The sequence below is a fragment of the Lynx canadensis genome, chromosome D4 (assembly GCF_007474595.2).
Source record: "Lynx canadensis isolate LIC74 chromosome D4, mLynCan4.pri.v2, whole genome shotgun sequence".
Classification (NCBI taxonomy): domain Eukaryota; kingdom Metazoa; phylum Chordata; class Mammalia; order Carnivora; family Felidae; genus Lynx; species Lynx canadensis.
In genome coordinates this window covers 40,199,895-40,219,165 of record NC_044315.2, presented here as the reverse complement: position 1 = coordinate 40,219,165, position 19,271 = coordinate 40,199,895, and the positions used below count along the sequence as shown (strand labels likewise).

At 40.4% G+C, this 19,271-nt stretch overlaps 1 protein-coding gene across 1 annotated transcript in view; it reads left to right on the top strand.

Moving 5' to 3' along the window:
* TTC39B (tetratricopeptide repeat domain 39B) overlaps positions 1 to 19,271 on the top strand; it is a 124,898-nt gene that overhangs the window by 101,575 nt on the left and 4,052 nt on the right. Inside the window, 4 exon segments of the mRNA XM_030292952.1 lie at positions 302 to 428; positions 4,553 to 4,661; positions 14,983 to 15,100; positions 16,870 to 16,986. Coding sequence (XP_030148812.1) covers positions 302 to 428; positions 4,553 to 4,661; positions 14,983 to 15,100; positions 16,870 to 16,986 — 471 coding nt within the window.

Here is a 19,271-nt window from a genome sequence, read left to right as displayed (position 1 = left end):
CTACGCCCGAACCAAGAGATGGACACTTAACTGACCGCGCCACCAAGGTGCCCCCAGTGGTTCTCACGTTTGAGCACACATCCAAATCACCCGGAGGACTCCCCAGCCTCTGGATTGCTGGGTGCAGCTCTGGGGTCATTGATCTTAGGTCTGTGGTGGAGTCTGAAAATTTGCATCTGGAACAAATTTCCAGATACTGCCGATGCTGCCGTTCTGCGGAGCACAGCGTGGAAACTGCGGGTGTCAGTAACGTATGTGTCCTAATGACCTGTTGCTGGGGTTGGGGTTGGGCTCTTTGCAGACAGGTGGAGAGCCTGAAGCAGAGAATTGCGGGGAAATCCATCCCCACCGAGAAGTTTGCTGTGAGGAAGTCTCGACGTTACTCCTCTTCGTTGCCTGCACCTGTGAAGCTCGTCTTGCCCGCCCTGGTATCTGCCTTTATTTTATTTACTGTTTGTGTTTTAGAAATAAATTGTCTGTTGTAGCAGCAGGGAGCATACCTAACTTTTGCTGTGAAGTTTAACTCAAAAGCCACTGTAAGGGTGTTTCTAAGGCGAAGATTTATAAATTATTAAAAATGGAATAATCATAAAAATTATAGCTAATGTTTTTTTGACCAGTTGGTATGTTCTAGGCATTATGGTATTTTAAAAATATATCACTTAGGGGCATCTGGGTGGCTCAGTTTGTTAAGCATCCGACTTCGGCTCAGGTCATGAGTTTGAGCCCCGCGTCGGGCTCTGTGCTGACAACTCAGAGTTTGGAACCTACTTTGGATTCTGTGTCTCCCTCTCTTTCTGCCCCTCCCCTGCTCGCACTCTGTCTTTGTCTCTCAAAAATAAACATTAAAAAAATTAAGAAATATATATCATTTAATATTTTTTGAAAGCCTATTTTAAAAAATGTATCCTTTAATTCTTATAGTAACCATAAGGGTACTTTCTCTTTATAGCCCCATTTTATAGATAAGGAAATTGAGGCAGAGACGTGAGTCAGCTTAATTGAAGTTGAGTTGAATTCTAATGCAAGCCACATATATGCTTCTGCCTTTTCTAGTAGCCACATTAAAAAATAAAAGGTAAAAAAAATTTAAAAATTAAAATAATTTTAAGAATATATTTTGTTTAACCCAGTATATGTAAAATGTTGCTGTTTGAGCACGTAACCAATAAAAACTTAATGAGATATTTCATATTCTTTTCTGTTGTTCTAATTATTTGAAATCTAGTGTGTATTTTACTCTTAGGGCACATCTCAGGTTGGAATAGCCACACTTCCGTGCTCAAGCGCCCTAATTGGTTGGAGGCTGTTGTATTCAGCAGTGAAGTTTTGGAGCTCACATTCTTTTTTTTTTTTTTTTTTTTGCTGGGTCTTTGCTTTATTATTCATCAGACAACTGAAGTTAAACAGATCTTGTTTTGTACCATCTTTTGTATGACATATACTCCCTTTTGTATTTTTTTTTCAATATATGAAGTTTATTGTCAAATTGGTTTCCATACAACACCCAGTGCTCATCCCAACAGGTGCCCTCCTCAATACCCATCACCCACCCCCCCCTCCCTCCCACCCCCCATCAACCCTCAGTTTGTTCTCAGTGGCTCTCTCCCACTCTAACCTCTTTTTTTTTTCCCTTCCCCTCCCCCATGGGTTTCTGTTAAGTTTCTCAGGATCCACTTAAGAGTGAAACCATATGGTATCTGTCTTTCTCTGTATGGCTTATTGCACTTAGCATCACACTCTCCAGTTCCATCCACGTTGCTACAAAGAGCCATATTTCATTCTTTCTCATTGCCACGTAGTACTCCATTGTGTATATAAACCACAATTTCTTTATCCATTCATCAGTTGATGGACATTTAGGCTCTTTCCATAATTTGGCTATTGTTGAGAGTGCCGCTATAAACATTGGGGTACAAGTTGGAGCTCACATTCTTAATTGTTACGCTGTTTAGGTTAGGCTTCATGAAAGCATAATTTCAACTTAAATTTTCTTAATGGAGATTTCTTTAAAAAGTTCTGAATATTTCAAATTATTCTGGCTCTTTGGGGCTTTGGTTTTACGTAGGTGTCACATACCATAGAAAAGCTGTTACGTGCAAGCTGACATCTGTAGTCCTCCTTCGGGGTTTCCTGACTTTGTGTGTGTGTGTGTGTGTGTGTGTGTGCGCATGGTCATATAATTCTCTGGAAATATTTCTAGAAATGGAATTCCTGGTTGAAGGGTGTATGCATTTACTATTTAACATTGCCACATTGCGCTCCAGAAAGGCTGTACTGGTTTAAATTTCTACCAACAGTGTTTTGCTCTTTTAATTTGCATTTGCCTGTTGGTGTGGTTGAGCATCTTTTCGTGTGCTGATTCATTTTTATTTCTTCTTTTGTGACTTGTTCATATACTAACGTAAGTTTTCATTAGTTTTTTTGTCATCGACTCATAGGAGCTCTTTCTATAGTCTGTGAAAAAGAGCACTGCAGCCCCCAGCAGGTGTCAGATAGGAGCTAGCCTGTACCTAGTTCCCAGGTCCACATATTCTCCGCTTAAGATATCTCTGAGAGCACCACTGTCAGACCAGGTTATTCTGTGCCTGTGATGGAGTGAGACAAAAATATCACTTTACAATCCTATCCGAGCATAGATAAAAACATGAACACCATGCAAATCACAAAAATGACCAAACATCCCCCTTTCCAGCTAACACGGGAGCCTGCTGCTGGTTTACCATATACAGCTTTTAGATCTGTTCCTGATTGATTTCTATCAAGTGATTTGCATTGGGAATTTTTTTCTTTGTGTCATAGAACTTTTGCAAGAACTTTCTAAAGCATAATAGTCCTTTCTGTGCCCTACAGCTTAGATGCTGGTGTGTACATAACTATAGCCTGCTTTGATCATTAAGGGTTTTTTTTTTTTTTTAATTTTTTTTTTTTTCAACGTTTATTTATTTTTGGGACAGAGAGAGACAGAGCATGAACGGGGGAGGGGCAGAGAGAGAGGGAGACACAGAATCGGAAACAGGCTCCAGGCTCCGAGCCATCAGCCCAGAGCCTGACGCGGGGCTCGAACTCATGGACCGCGAGATCGTGACCTGGCTGAAGTCGGACGCTTAACCGACTGCGCCACCGAGGCGCCCCGATCATTAAGGGTTTTAAGGAAGGGTAACTCACTGCACTTCTTTCTGCAGGTTTAAGGGGGTAGAATTGGTTTGAATTTGTGGTAACTAGGAATCTCACCGAATTGCCATTTTTCATAAAATCTCAAATATGAGCTTGCCTTCCTCCTCCTCCTCCTCCTCCTCCTCCTCCTTCTTCTTCTTTTAAGTTTATTTATTTTGAGAGAGTGTGTGAGCAGGGGACAGAGAGAGAGAGAGAGAGAGAGAGAGAGAGAGAGAGAGAGAGAGAATCTCAAGCAGGCTCTGCGCTGTCAGCTCAGAGCCTGACATGGTACTCAAACTCACAAACCATGAGATCATGGCCTGAGCCGAAACCAAAAGTCGGATGCTTAATGGACTGAGCCACCCAGGTGCCCCTTTCTGATAAAAGAGCCTATTGATAAAAACAAAATTAAAAAAATCATCACATAACTATTCCGTTAAGTATTAAGTTGAGGTCTTAACATTGTTAGCAACAAGAAACTGTTAGAAAAAAAAAAATAGAGTGTGATGATCTTAGTTTTCAGTGCCATAGAGTAGAGATAACTTTGTTGTCACTCAAATGTGTTTTCCTCATTTCCACTACTTCCCTGTGAGAAGCTGTTCAAACAATATCTTTATCATATTTTAAAATTCATTTATCTCTAAAAAGATACTAATTATCTTGCTTATTTCAGACCCTTAAAAATATGAACTGTACTACCAGGAAAGTTAGAAAAATATTTTCAAGCAAAAGCATATTTGCTTTTGGTCCAAAAACATTCTCATCTGTTAGCCTATGAAACGTAATTTGCAATGAGAAATCATTAGTTTACATTTTCGGTGCTGTCATTCAGCCATATGGCCTTTAAATGAATGCATTTTCTGCATATTGGATTGCATTGCTGGACTGTCACATGTTTTTAATGATATAAAAGAGCCATTAAAATATTTTCTGTGTTCCTTCCCAGTGAAGTCCTTGGAAACATTTTATGTCAACAATTGGCAGATATTTTAAAATGTTTCCCTTTAGTTAAATATAACAACAAAAATGTATAGCAAATAACAATTGTTTATAGTATCAGTTAAAAGTATTCTATTTATTTCTGTATTTGTAACCTATTATCGGCCAAAAGAACTGAATACCGGGAGATGCTTAAATGAATGAGTACATGTTTTCAGTAAAAACCTAATATACTATATATATTGAATTACTTCACGGTATAAAAGGGAAAAAGGCATATCATAAAACAAGAAAAGGGGAAATTATATGCACTATACTCCATATGAGGAAAGCTAAGGAGAATGATCCCAGAATGTCGTCTTGAGATCTCTAGCAACCAAGGAAGTAGTTTCTTTGTTGTAAAGGACATTGAATAACCTCACATAATTGCGAATGGTTTTTCATTCTTCCTCATTAGGAAATGATGTATGTCTGGAATGGTTTTCCAATAGTGAGCAAGAGAAAAGACCTTTCTGAAAATCTGTTGGTAACTGTTGAAAAGGCTGAGGCTGCTTTACAAAACGAAAGTAAGTATGAAAAGCAAAAGCCGGAAATCTTTTCTTTCCTTCCTTCCTTCCTTCCTTCCTTCCTTCCTTCCTTCCTTCCTTCCTTCCTTCTTTCTTTTCTTTTCTTTTCTTTTCTTTCTTTCTTTCTTTCTTTCTTTCTTTCTTTCTTTCTTTCTTTCTTTCTTTCTCTTTCTTTCTTTATAACCACTTTCCTGTCCTTTCCCTGTGCACATCTGCCCATGTTAATTTGTATGCATCACAAGGACATAGCACTTGGGCTGCAAGGGTCTGGGTGATTGCAGTCAGAAGAGGGGAAGAATGACACACATTGCAATGTGGACGAGCCTTGGGGGCACGGGGGCTAAAGGAAAGATGCCAGTTGCAGAAGACAGCATATTGCATGACTCCATTTATATGAAATATTGAGAACAGGTAAATCTATAAAGACAGAAAGTGGACTAGTGGTTGCCTAGGGATGGGAGAACTGGTGTGTGTGTGTGGGTGGGTGTGTGTGTGAGAGAGAGAGATAGTTGAAGGGTATGGCATTTCTTTTTCAAGTGTTGAAAATGTTCGAAAATTGTGGTATTGGTTGCACAACTCTATAATATACTCAAAACCAGTGAACTGTGTGCTTCAAACGGGTGAATTGGACCATATGTGAATTGTATCTGAATACGTCCATACCTGAAAAAGATGAACAATTATTTTGAGCTTTAGAGCAGCACAAGGCACAAGTGTACTTCTGGTTTTAGTTTGTGACTTTCCATGCCTCCTTTTGCTCTGTGATGACTGTTATGTTTTTGCAGACACAGAGATTGTTTTCAAGTTGAACTTTTATCACAATTTAATTTTTCTAGTGATAGCTGTTGGTTGTACTGGAGGCCCCTCTCCAGTTTGCTGAAAGCTCCATTTCCTGGAAGCAGCTGGCATAGTAGAAGGGGAATCAGGCCATCTGGGCTTACAGCCCCAGCTCTGCGGCTGTGAGACTCCGGAAGGCATACCTCATCATTCTAGGCCTCTGGTTTCTTTTAAAATGGGATGATGATATTCCAGGATACCCAGATGAAATCCAAAGTTTTCTTGTTCTGACATTGCCTGATTTGTTATCTTAAATAGAGGCTTTATCTTTTGATGAATGATTCTATTAAATGGCAGCCTTTGTAAGTGTTGCTCCTGAACCTCCTAATCATTCAGGTATTATCCCAAGATAACGGTCTTATTCTTCGGAATGTTCTTTTTTTTTTTTTTTTTTTAAGTTTATTTATTTATTTTGAGAGAGAGAGTGGAAGCACGAGTGGGGGAAGGACAGAGAAGGAGAGGGGGAGAGAGAGAATCCCAAGCAGGCTCTGCACTGTCAGTGCAGGGCCTGATAGGAGCTTGAACTCAAGAACCGTGAGATCATGACCTCAGTTGAAGTCGGCTGCTTAATGGACTGAGCCACCCAGGTGCCCCTCCTTCGGAGTGTTCTAACCACAGAAGTAACATGAAAACTTCTATGGTGATAAACATGGCAAAGGCCATGGAAGTTCAAGAAAAGTCAGAGAAAATTATAACAGTTAACTCCCATTTCATAACTGGAAAAAGATGGGCACTGATGGAGTGGTTAGCCCCATACTCAATATATTCTCCACATGGGGAATTAAATATTGAACATAGCTCCAGGGATGAGGACCTCATTTGGATCATTTTTGTATTTGGAGCAACAGAATGAGGTTGAAATGTTAAATAAGATTTTCTTTATGGTTAAAAAATGAAGCACATAATTTTGATTGATAGACGTAGGTGAAAAAAGCCACCCATACTTTTGCTACTATAATACAATTAATTTAGGATTTTAGTTTGTCCCATCCTAGCCTTAGTTTTATAGTTGTAACCGTAGTGTGCCTGGATGTGTACTAATTTACTTTTTTTTGCACTTAATATATCATAAACTTTTAAAAATTGAGGCATAATTGGCATATTACATTGTGTGAATGTCAGATGTGTACCATAATGATTCAGTATTGTGGACTCTAATGCAACACTAAAAGTCTAGTTAACATTTGTTACCATACACAGCTACAAAAAATTTTTTTTGTGTGTGTTGAGAACTTTTTTTTTAATGTTTATTTATTTTTGAGAGAGACAGAGACAGAATGCGAGTGGGTTAGGGGCAGAGAGGGAGGGAGACACAGAAGCAGAAGCAGGCTCCAGGCTCCGAGCTGTCAGCACAGAGCCCGATGCGGGGCTCGAACTCACGAGCTGTGAGATCATGACCTGAGCCGAAGTCGGACGCTCAACCTACTGAGCCACCCAGGCACCCCTGTGTTGAGAACTTTTAAGATCTGTTCTCTTAGCAACTTTCAAATATGCAAGTATTATTAACTATAGTTACCATGTACATTATAGTCCCATGATTTATGTATTTTATAATGGGAAGTTAATACCTTTGACCCTCTTAACCCATTTCTCCCACCTCCCATGCCCCACCCCTGGCAACCGCCAATTTATGAGCTTGTTTTTATTTTGTTTGTTGTTTGTTTTATTTATTTAAGAAAAAAAAGTTAAAAAAATTTTTTTTAATGTTTTATTTATTTTTGAGATAGAGACAGAGCATGAGCTGGGGAGAGGCAGAGAGAGAGGGAGACACAGAATCCGAAGCAGGCTCTAGGCTCCGAGCTGTCAGCACAGAGCCCGATGCGGGGCCCAAACTCACACACTGCGAGATCTTGACCTGAGCCGAAGTCGGACGCTCAACCGACTGAGCCACTCAGGCGCCCCAAGAAAAACTTTTTTTTAATGTTTATTTATTTTTGAGAGAGAGAGAGAGGCAGAGCTCGAGTAGGGGAGAGGCAGAAAGAGAGGGAGACATAGAATCCAAAGCAGGCTCCAGGCTCCTAGCCTGTCAGCACAGAGCCTGATGCAGGGCTTGAACTCATGAACCATGAGATCATGACCTGAGCTGAAGTCAGACACTTAACTGACTGAGCCACCCAGGGGCCCCTGTTTGTTTTAGAGTCCACATATAAGTGAGATGTATGGTATTTGTATTTCTCTGACTGACTTATCACACTATTTAGCAAAATGCCCTCAAGGTCAATCCGTGTTGTTGCAAAACGGCAAGATTGTATTTATTTATTGAGAGAATATTGAGATGAGAGAGAGAGAGAGTGCGCATGCCATGAGCATGCACACAAGTGAGGGAGGGACAAAGGGAGAGAGAGAGGGGGAGGGATGAAGGGAGAGAGAGGGAGGGATGAAGGCAGAGAGAGAGAGAGAGAGAGAGAGAGAGAGAGAGAGAGAGAGAGAATATGAATCCCAAGCAGGCTCCATTCCCAGCATGGAGCCTGACATGGGGCTCGATCTCATGAACTGTGAGATCATGATCTGAGCCGAAATCAAGAGTTGGAAGCTTAACCGACTGAGCCACCTGGTGCCCTGAGATTTTATTTTTTATGGCTAAATAATATTCCACTGTATGTGTCTACAACATTTTCTTTATCCGTTCTTCCATTGATGGCTTCTATATTTTGGCTATTGTAAATAATGTAAATAAACATGAGGGTGAAAATACCTTTTCAAGTTAGTGTTTTCACTTTCTTTGGATAAATACCCAGAAGTGGAATGTTCAAAGATTGTGGTATTGGTTGCACAACTCTATAATATACTCAAAACCAGTGAACTGTGTGCTTCAAACGGGTGAATTGGACCGTATGTGAATTGTATCTGAATACGTCCGTACCTGAAAAAGATGAACAATCAGTTGAGCTTTAGAGCAGCGCAAGGTACAAGTATACTTCTGGTTTTAGTTTGTGACTTTCCATGCTTCCTTTTGCTCTGTGATGACTTATGTTTTTGCAGACACAGAAGATTGTTTTCTCTTAGACTTTTAAGTTGTTGTTAAATGGCTTTTAGAATAATTTCAAAAAGCTTTATAGCCCTGCATGGAGCTAACATAGCATAATTTAATCAGCTCTTTGGTATTGTTGGGCATTTTGGCTGATTTTTCCATATTTAAATTAATTCTAGGAGTGCCTGGGTGGCTCAGTTGGTTAAGCCTCTGACTTCAGCTCAGGTCATGATCTCGTGGTTCATGAGTTCGAGCCCCTCATTGGGCTCTGTGCTGACAGCTCAGCCTGGAGCCTGCTTCGGATTCTGTGTCTCCCTCTCTCTCTCTGCCCCTCCCCTGTTCGTACTCTGCCTCTCTCTCTCTCTCTCTCTCTCTCTCAAAAATAAACATTAAAAAAAATTTTTTTAAATTAATTCTAACTTTAGATTGACATCATAAGGAGAAGAAATATAAAAGAGTGAAAGCTGAATCAGTGGCCTGATTTGCTAACAAGGTCAAGGTTTCAGGCAGGATAGTTGAAGAAGCCCATAGACTAAAAAGTAGTGATGTTCTGAGGTCACAGACAATACCCCATCCACTTACCACAAAGAGCTATTCTGCAAATATAAACTGGTAATCACGGGAGATGAGATAAATGGAATGATCTACTCCACTATCCACACAAAGGTCATTTGCTGATGGAGGGTGAGTAATACCATTTCCCATATTAAAGGAAGAGTTTTTATAAAGAACCATGGTTCCTTTTCTCTTCTTTTTTTCCTCCCCCTTACCGAAAAGTTTTAACACAAAAGCCCCTTTTGAGCTGGAGGTTAGATAGAGTGGCCGAAATACTGAGGTATTTATCTTCATGGACTGATGATTCTTTGTGATTTCTGGGCCCCATGGAAACAAGTGGATGAAAAGACTCAAGAAACTGGGATCAAAAAGAGAAATCCAAAGTTTGTACTATTTAACAGAGAACCAAAGGAGCGTATGTAGAAGTACAGACTTACAGACTCACTATGTGGACGTTTTAGACTTCCTCTGTATGTTCTAGATGTTCCGTCACGAATATATTTTCTACTTAGTTTCTATATATACAGTTGTATTAAACTTCTTTACTATTGTTTTCACAATTACATTTTTACATCCTTTTAATTTTGTTACTAAATTTTTTACTGTTTGTTTATTTTTGAGAGAGAGAGAGTGCAAGCAGGGGAGAGGCAGAGAGAGAGGCAGACACAGAATCTGAAGCAGGCTCCAGGCTCTGAGCTGTCAGCACAGAGCCTGATGCAGGGCTCGAACTCGAGGACTGTGAGATCGTGACCTGAGCCGAAGTTGGACACTTAACCAACTGAGCCACCCAGGCGCCCCTCCATGTGACCCATTTTTAACTGTACAGTTCAGTAGTGTTAAGTATATTCACATAGTTGTGCAACCAGCCTCCAGAACTTCTCAATACCCATTAAAAATAACTCCGTTTCCCTCTCCCCATAGCCTGTGGCAACCACACTTCTACTTTTTGTTATGATGAATTTGACTACTCTAGGTTGCTTGTATGATGGAATCCTACATTATTTGTCCTTTTGGGACTGGCCTATTTCACTTAGCATAATAGGCCTCAGCATACATCCTTGTTGTAGCATGTGTGAGAATTTCCCCTTTTCAAGGCTGCGTAATATTCCATTGACTGTACACATCACATTTTGTACGTGTGGATTGCTTCCACTTTTTGGATGTTACAAATAATACTTCTATGAGCATGGGTTTGCAAATATTTTTTTGAGATTGCTTTCAGTTCTTGTAGATATATGCCTAGAAGTAGAATTGCTGGATCATATGGCATTTCTATTTTAAATTTTTTGAGGAATTGCCACATTGTTTTCTCTAGTGGCTGCACCATTTTGTATTCCCCCCGCCCCCAGCAGTCTGCAAGGTTCCAATTTCTTTATATCCTCCCAATACTTGTAATTTATGGGGTTTTTTTTGGTGGCCGTTTCCTTGTTTTTTTCTTTTTTCTTTTCTTTCGTTTTTTTTTTTTTTTTTGGCAGTAGCCATACTAATGAGTGTGAGATGATCTTTACTCTTCAATGTGAAAGAATTCAAAAAGGAAAAATATTTCTTTTTTTATTAAAATGTTTTTTAAATGTTTATTTTATATTTGAGAGAGAGAGCACGAGCATGAGCAGTGGAGGGCAGAGAGAGGGGGAGACACAGAATCTAAAGCAGGCTTCAGGCTCCAAGCTGTCAGCACAGAGCCCGATGCGGGGCTCAAACCCACGAACTGTGAGATCGTGACCTGAGCTGAAGTTGGATGCCACCCAGGAGTCCTGAAAAATACTTCATTTTGATTTGAGTGTTATGTCAACATAACGTTACATCATTTTGAAATTTAGATGAAATGAAACCACATGAAAGTTCACCTTAAAAAATGAGGTTTCACAAAATGCACCTTTGTAACATCCATTTGGGCTTTTAAACAAATTTTAGTATTCATTTTTGTTCAACTAATTTGTCTACTTTAAATTAACTTGCTCATTTGAATACTCTTAGATTTTCCATATTAGTTATAGAATTATGATAGGCTAAGAAAACATTGTTCCTGCCAGTAGGGGAATTATCTAGGATTAAAGCCCACATATCTACAAACCAATTGGGAAAATGGGTATGTTTTTTTTTTTTTTTTTTTTTTTCAACGTTTATTTTATTTTTGGGACAGAGAGAGACAGAGCATGAATGGGGGAGGGGCAGAGAGAGAGGGAGATACAGAATCGGAAACAGGCTCCAGGCTCTGAGCCATCAGCCCAGAGCCCGACGCGGGGCTCGAACTCACGGACCGCGAGATCGTGACCTGGCTGAAGTCGGACGCTTAACCGACTGCGCCACCCAGGCGCCCCAAAATGGGTATGTTTTTAATAAGTGCATATGTAAAAACCAGGAGGCGAAGGAAAAACCTCTTTTTATTAAATGGAGACATTTGTAGACTATGCCCCCACACCGCCCCCAGAAAAGTAGACCAGCTTGTTTCTTGTGTTTTCCCATAAACAAAAGGGTTTTGGTTCAGTACAATGAATTCTGATACTTGAATGTCTATCCTTTGTAGTACCACGAGAGCCCGGGACCTTTATATAGTAAGAAGTCCTGAGGGACTATTGAGTTTTTCTCTATTTGAGCAGTCTCTTCAGCCTTTACCTCAAAGCTTATTTGGTCCCTTACTAGTTGGGGGACAGATTTAAAGGAGTTAATATTATGTATCAGACTATGCATGTGCAGTGCAATAAAGGTTTAGAGAACCAGACTGTTCTCTCCATTCGTTCCTTACTCTTTTTATGATCCGTTGAGATGATGGGCTTAGAGATATTTAAGCAGGGCTAGGGGAAGCTCAGACAGATGCACCGTACTTTGTACAATTCTGTTTTTGTATGTGTTCCCTCTGGGTTAAAAAAAAAAAAAAAAAGTTTTCCTTCCTGAAGATTATCTTTGCCAGATTTTATACATGAAATTTATGATAATTTCTTCCGGGTCCATTGTTTTATGCAGGAAAATGACCAGATTTCCATCCCTGCTCCCTCTTCCTCCCCAGTAGTGACCTTTCAGTAATTAAGCTCTTATCTTTCAGAGTAAGGGGGAAAAGATCCAAAATTGAAAAAAAAAAAAGATGAAGTTGTAAAACTGAGGTGTTGGGAATCGAATGTGTTTCTGCTTCTCTTCCTCTTGGCAAGTGTCTCTGAAGTAAAAGATGACAGAGGGTACAGTTGGTGTTCTCGTCTGACAATGCAGTTACGAAAGGCTGGTTATGGATGCAAAGGGAAGGATAAGGTTTAATAAGAGAAAAACACTTGTTAACACGCGTGGAGTCAGTGTCTGCTATTAATTCCGTTAGTGTTCCATTGGAAATCTAACTGAGCTCATCATGTAGCCAGAAGTTGGTAGAGTAGTTCTGCTTTGACTACTTGCTTTGTGGAATTATATAGCAAACATGATCAGGGTTACATAAAAGGGAAAATGCTACTCGATGGCTTTTCACTTTCTAAATCTATTCTTAAATTTTTCCTTTGGTGCATTTCAGCTGGTTTCTAAAAAGTTCCGTGTGAATATTTTTGTAGTTTCGGCTTCAAGCTTTCTTTTTCCTCAGCCTGCCCTCTGCTTTATTAAGTTAAGCAGATCTTTTGTGATGAAAATGTGCTTTGGCAGCATTTTTGGATATTTTTCTTGGAATATAAAATGGAAATTGTGTGTTGAAATGTTCATCTGTGAACTTGCCCATGAGGTTGAGAATCATGATAAAGCATTCCTATTTTAAGGGAAAATAATCATCTGACAGTGTTCTGTGGTAAGGAAATAGTGGTTTTGCTAAGGTTTTTGGAGGAATGTGGTGTTTTTGAGCCCATTTTCCATATCCTTAATTCATGATCTAAATAAAAGCCAAGTGTGGCTTTACTGGTACTTTAATTTTCCAGCAAGATTTGCTGTTCCTCAGCAAAACCATCACTCACTGAGCACTAGAATTTTATAAGACAAACTTTCAAAAATGCTAATACAGAACTCAATAGAATGCATAAAAATGATACTAAAAACTAGCATCCAGTATGGTCCCTAAGGGTTCGGTTCTAGGCCTGGGAAGATATTGCTTCTTGTATGTATATTTCAGTGAAGCATCCATGCTTAGAAGCATGGATATGTTTGTGTGTGGGGGGAGGGTGGATAGGGGTTGAAAAATAGTCCTTAATTTTAATAGGAAAGGTAATGTGATATTGATACCTGTGATTTTTCTTGGTGCATGAACTATCAGAGCTTAGAAGCGAGAGGTGAGTGTCAGCTGTTTTTAGCACCTAGAGGTAAAGTGATCCCCTTCCAGTTGGTTGAGTAGCATCATTAACCTCCCATAAACAAGCAGTTTACTAACTAAAACACCAGCGTGTGTTGGTGCACCTGCCTGGCTCAGTTGGAGGCATGTGCGAGTCTTAATTTTGGGGTCATGAGTTCGAGCCCCATATGGGGTATAAAGATTACTTAAATAAATAAAACTTAAAAAAAAAAAACAAACCAATCCCCAAGCCACAGCAGCGTGTGTTGATGGTGATTTCTGAGGTTTGTACTGGAAGCAGGAGGATCTCAGTATGAGGACTCCCAGGCCTCACTGGTTTGGTTGACTGCCCCTCCAGTCCTCTGTGTTTGTTGTCACAGCTGAGCGTGTAAATTAGCAGTGTGTCTTTGGAATGACTTAGTTGCAGTAACTTGCAAAACCCCCGAATTCCGAAGTGGTAGATGTGAAATGGCTACCTTTGTCAGGTTGATGGCACGCATAATATGATTCCTTTTGTTTAACATTCTGTAGCCTTGCACTGTAGGAAGGCAAAGGGTCGTTTTCAAAAGGGAAAACGTGGTGAAAGAAAAACCTTCACATTAGCCTCAAGCAGTTGCAAGTTTTGCGAGGGTTTTAGGTAACTTACATGCACTTCAGAACCATTTTGCCTAATTTTATGACATAATTTCCCCCCAAAAGAACATAACCTGGGAGAATTGATAAGTCGTAAACAGAATGATCTGGAGAGGGCATTCTACTTCCTGAATTTTTAATGGGTGGGAAGCCATCTGCTTCTCCATATGGAAGTGTTATCCGCTTATGCGTGAAGCCAGCACAGTTAGACGCCAGAACCACAGGACGAGGCAGGCTCCTTGCTCCTCACTGCTTTACCTTTTATAGGATTAATAAAGCTCTTGCTTCATTTAGAGTTCAGGTTTCCTATTGTTATATCTAAGGTTACATAACTCCAAGAATGAGCACCTAAAAAAAGATTTTTTTTTATAATACGCATTTTTTTTAGGATCTCAAATATTTTTTTAAAGTTGATTTATTTTGAGAGAGAGAGAGTGAGCAAGCATATGTGTGTATGTATGTTGGGGAGGGGCAGGGAGAGGGAAAGAGAAATCCAAGCAGGCCCCTTGCTAACAGTGCAGAGCCCGACGTGGAGCTCGAATCCAGGAACTGTGCGATCATGACCTGAACCTAAACTAAGAGTTGGAACCAGCCACCCAGGCACCCCTGAGAAAAGATTTTTAAGTGGATAGAGTGAACCCCTTAGTAAATTGGTGTATTAATGTAGTGAACTCTCTATTCTTTTAATTTAAAATATTTTCATTGTATTTTATTAAGTGAAACATAACAAGTGCTAAAAATACTTCCCTTGTGTTTAAATGATACCTCTGAGGAACACCTGGGTGGCTCATTCGGCTAAACTTCCAACTCTTGGTATCGACTCAGGTCGTGATCTCTCGGTTCGTGAGTTTGAACCCCACGCTGGGCTCCATGCTGACAGCAGGGATCCTGCTTGCGATTCTCTCCCTCTCCCTCTCTCTCCACCCCTCCCCCACTGGTGCTTACTCTCTGTCTCTGTCTCTCTCTCTCTCTCAAAATAAATAAATTTGAAAGAAAGATCCCTCTGAAACCAAATAGCTATTAGTTCTGCCTCTTAATTACGATTTTTAAGTATTTCTCCTTTTGTGTGTGATTTCTGCTTGTTTCGCTTTAAGGTTTGAGCGACTACTCTGTGGACGACGAGTGCCTGGTGAAGCTGCTGAAAGGGTGCTGCCTGAAGAACTTGCAGCGGCCCTTGCAGGCGGAGCTGTGCTTCAACCACGTCATCCAAAGGTACCGACAGACAAGGAAGCCAAGCGGCGTGTGCACCGTGGTTTCCAGGAAGTTGCTGTGAGACAGTGATGGGTTATCTCCCGCTGCTAACATTTTCCTCGGTGTTCCCAGGGAGAGAATCCAGTAGTGTTCTCTTCGTCCTTTGAGAGCAAAGCTATAGACCAAGAAGAACATGGCTGTATGCATTTCCACTGGGTAGTTTAAGCAGAACCATAAGTTCTGTGAAAACTAAACGCTGTTTTATACGAGAATGTAGGAGGACTGGTCAGGACAGGTGTTCTGATAAGAGGGAAGCGACCATGTCTCTTTCCCAAATAAGTAATATACTGCTTTAAGGAAACAAAGAAGTATCCCTTGAGTTCTATTTTACTCGTGTTCCTGGAAGGATCAAAAGGATGACCCATTTGTGCTATGTGTTACGTTTATCGAATCTATAGTGAATTGTTGGCTCACGTGTTTTGTAATTTTGGATCGTGAGCTCCCCTCTTTGGGGTTTTGTCTTGAGATGCCTCTGAGGCTAGGATTGAAGAAGAGTTTCTCTAAAGTGATTTTGCTTTTATTTCTGCCAGATGCCCTCAAAGCAGTTTCAGCCCAGGCCCACTTTCATGTTAATATCATTGCTTAGAGGTCCTTGGATCATTTGAGCCATGTAAATTTGTTTTTTGGTTTTTTTTAATGTTTATTTTTGAGAGAGAGAGAGAGAGAGAGAATGTGCGAGGGAGGGGCAGAGAGAGAGAGAGAGGGAGACACAGAATCCGAAGCAGGCTCCAGACTCTGAGCTGTCAGCACAGAGCTTGACGTGGGGCTGGAACTCATGAGCCATGAGATCATGACCTGAGCCGCAGATGCTCAACCTACTGAGCCACCCAGGCACCCCAGGGCCATGTAAATTTGAATTGCAAATTCATGTGGGGTCAGGCCTATTGGTTATTAATTTCCCAAGGAATGTGTTTTTTTCCTTCCAACCTGGAGTGCAGGCCAAGGAGCCAACTTCCCTTGTCTTCCTACTATGCCGGGGAGTGGGTTTTTCCAATCTGCCCTTTCTCTGATGGAATATGGCCCCTGATTTATACAGAGGACTCAGTCTCTGCTCTTATGTGGGCATAAGGCCTCATCTCCCGCATGGACATTGAGATACAAAGCCCTGGTTGATTAAGGCTGAAGCATATCCCAATGCTGCTTTCACATCATCCACACACTTAGAGTTCTGACTTTCTTTTGTTGTTAGTTTGAGTCTTTTCTATGTTCTTGTGAGCCTAGCTATGCATTTGGAAGGGTGTTACTTATATATATTTTTTATTGCTTCCAGATGTTTTATGGTCAGATTTCATAATATTGCTGAAAACAGAAGTGTTGACAACTTCTTTATTGACTTTTTTTAGCCTTATAAAACTTCACTGTATAAAATATACAATGTTCTTATATCTAAATGGGATCATTTCCTGAACCTGTTCATCTTTTTTAGGAGGATGACCTTGTGTTTTCCAGGGTTAATCTTTGAAGATCTGCATACATTCATCTTCCTAAGGGGCGTAAACAATGCTTAGTGCTGGATTTAGATTAAGGATTAAAATAAAAGTTTAATATATTCAAAGCATATTACTTATTGGTATAGTTTATTAAGTTCTTAGACTTTATAATGACAGTTCTGTCTGGTAATAGGCTTAGTGCTGCACCTGTTTTCTGAGTAATGGGGAAAGTACATGCATTGAAAGGGAACAATTCGTCTCTTCTGTTAAGACTTAATCACTTTTCATTCATTCTTTTAGTGAAAAGCTACTGAAGTATGACCACTACCTAGTGCCATTTACTCTGTTTGAGTTGGCCTTTTTGTACAAAAGCCAAGGGGAAATTGACAAGGCCATAAAGACCCTAGAAACTGCAAGGTAAGTGGTGATGGCAGCTTTTCCTGCTTGCTATAGAGTGTGGAATGTCAATACCAGTATAACAGCAGCAGTAATGTTAAATACTTAGAGGTTAAAACCTTAATGAAAACTTAGTAATGATGTTATGCTCATGTGTTTTGCTGCAGTTGTGCTATTTCTAACCTTTTTGACTCTGTGACTATTTACAAATATTGTGATTGTGGGAATCTGTATGACAGATTTCGTTTGTTTTTTTTTTTTAAGTTTTATTTATTTATTTTGAAAGAGAGAGAGTGAGTGTATATGCATGTGCGAGTATGGGAGGGGCAGAACGAGAGGGAGAGAGGGAATCCAAGCAGGCTTCAGTGTGGAGCCTGATGTGGGGTTTCAGACTCACAAACTATGAGATCATGACCTGAGCTGAAATCAAGAATTGGATGCCTAGCCTACTGAGCCACTGAGGCACCCCTATATGACCGATTTCTAACTTACTCTCTTTGTATTGGGGTTGGCAAACTCTATAAAGGGCCAGATAATAAGTATTTTTGGTTTTACAAAAAATTAAGGTCTCATTGCAACTACTCAACTGTATATGAAAGCAGTCATAGAAGATAATATGTAAATAAATGGGTGTGTCTGGATTTGGCCATTATTTTGGTCATGATTTGCTGACCCTTGGTATATTCAGCCATATCTCTCATTTCCTTGAAGAGCCAGTGATTTGAAGAAGCCCTCGGAAGCTCTCCCTGGCTCTCTTTTCCTTTTGTCTACTGTGGTAATTTCAAAGCACTTTCATTTCTGCTAGACAATGGCTCTCAGACTTGTGATCATGGCTCACTTAGCAGAGACAAAACCCCTGTGGTCTGTTTGACCACAAACCTCTTGAATGCTTCTTACAGTGGAGAAAGAATGACATAATAGCTTTAGGCTATAAACAGCTTAGTGATTCATTGGTTTGTTCATTTACTCAAGTTCAGCAAGTATTCACTGAGCACTTATTTTGTGCCAGACACCAGTAAAGGCTCTAGACAGACAACTATACATAAGCAGGCAACTTACTTAGAGGGAGATGTTGAATAAACAAATAAATAAGAAAAATAGCAATGGTACATGCTTTGCTGAGATTTACAATATGGTACAGAGTCCCTGGGTATTACTTTAGATTGGGTCGAGTCTGGGAGGTTTCCTCGAGGAGGTGATATTGTAGTTGAGATTCGCATAATTAAAGCCAGTCTTGAGAAGATCGGTCACCAGAAGACTGGGTGGGGAGCATTCCTGGCCAAAGCCACAGCTAGGAAACCTCTAAACTGGGGGGTTGAGCCACTAGGTAGTAAACGATACTTTTTACTGAAATGAGATATACTTAGAAGAGGAGGTTCTGGGAGAGGAGAAAACATACTTCTGTTTGGACCATGGTATTTTGAAGTGCTTGTTAGGTGTCCGTGTGGAGATGGTGAGTTGGCAGTACAAGCATGGAGTTCAGTGCAAACGTCAAGGCCAAGTGTAGAGATTTCAAAGTCACCAGCACAAGAGACAGTGATATTTGAAGCCACGATACTTGATGAAACCATTTTGGGAAAATTATAAAGCTAGAGAAAGAGGTCCAGCGCAGCGCCTTGGGATATGCCATCATTTTAGAGATTAAACAATAAGATTCAGAAGAAGTGGCCAGTGAGTAAGGAAGACATCCAGGAAAGCCAAGGGAGCAAAGTGTTCCAAAGAGAAGACAGTGGTCAGTTGTCATCATGGCTGCTGAGAGGCCAGGCAAGCTGAGTCCAGAGAACTTGGCAGGATGAAGATCAAGTGACTTTGACCAGTGAGGGGAGAAAATGGAGTCAGCTGCTTCAGGCCATTTTCAGGATGTTTTGCTGTGAATAAAGCATAGTAATGAGGAAGAAGCTTTGGGGGCATCATGGAGCTGAGAGAGGCTGCTACTGCTGCTGCCTTTTTTTTTTTTTTAAAGGGTGATATCTGAGTGAGTCACTTTTAAAGCTAATTTGTTGAGAGTGAGAATGACTCATATTTCAGCTGACATGTATGTATCTTCAAATCTAACTATTGGAAAATTAGAGACTATAATTACTGTCGTTTGAAGTATCCGTTATTTGGACACACTTGGTGTTACCTAAGGAATGCACAGTAAGACAAATTTATAATGATGAAAATAAGACTGGTAAGTCACCACTAAACGGGAAGACCATCAGCAATCGAAAGTCACCACCAGCTCAAGCCAGTGCTGATGATGCCTCCGTAAACGGACTTCCCGGACATCTCGGACTGTCAGATGTCTGCACTTTCCCTTATGT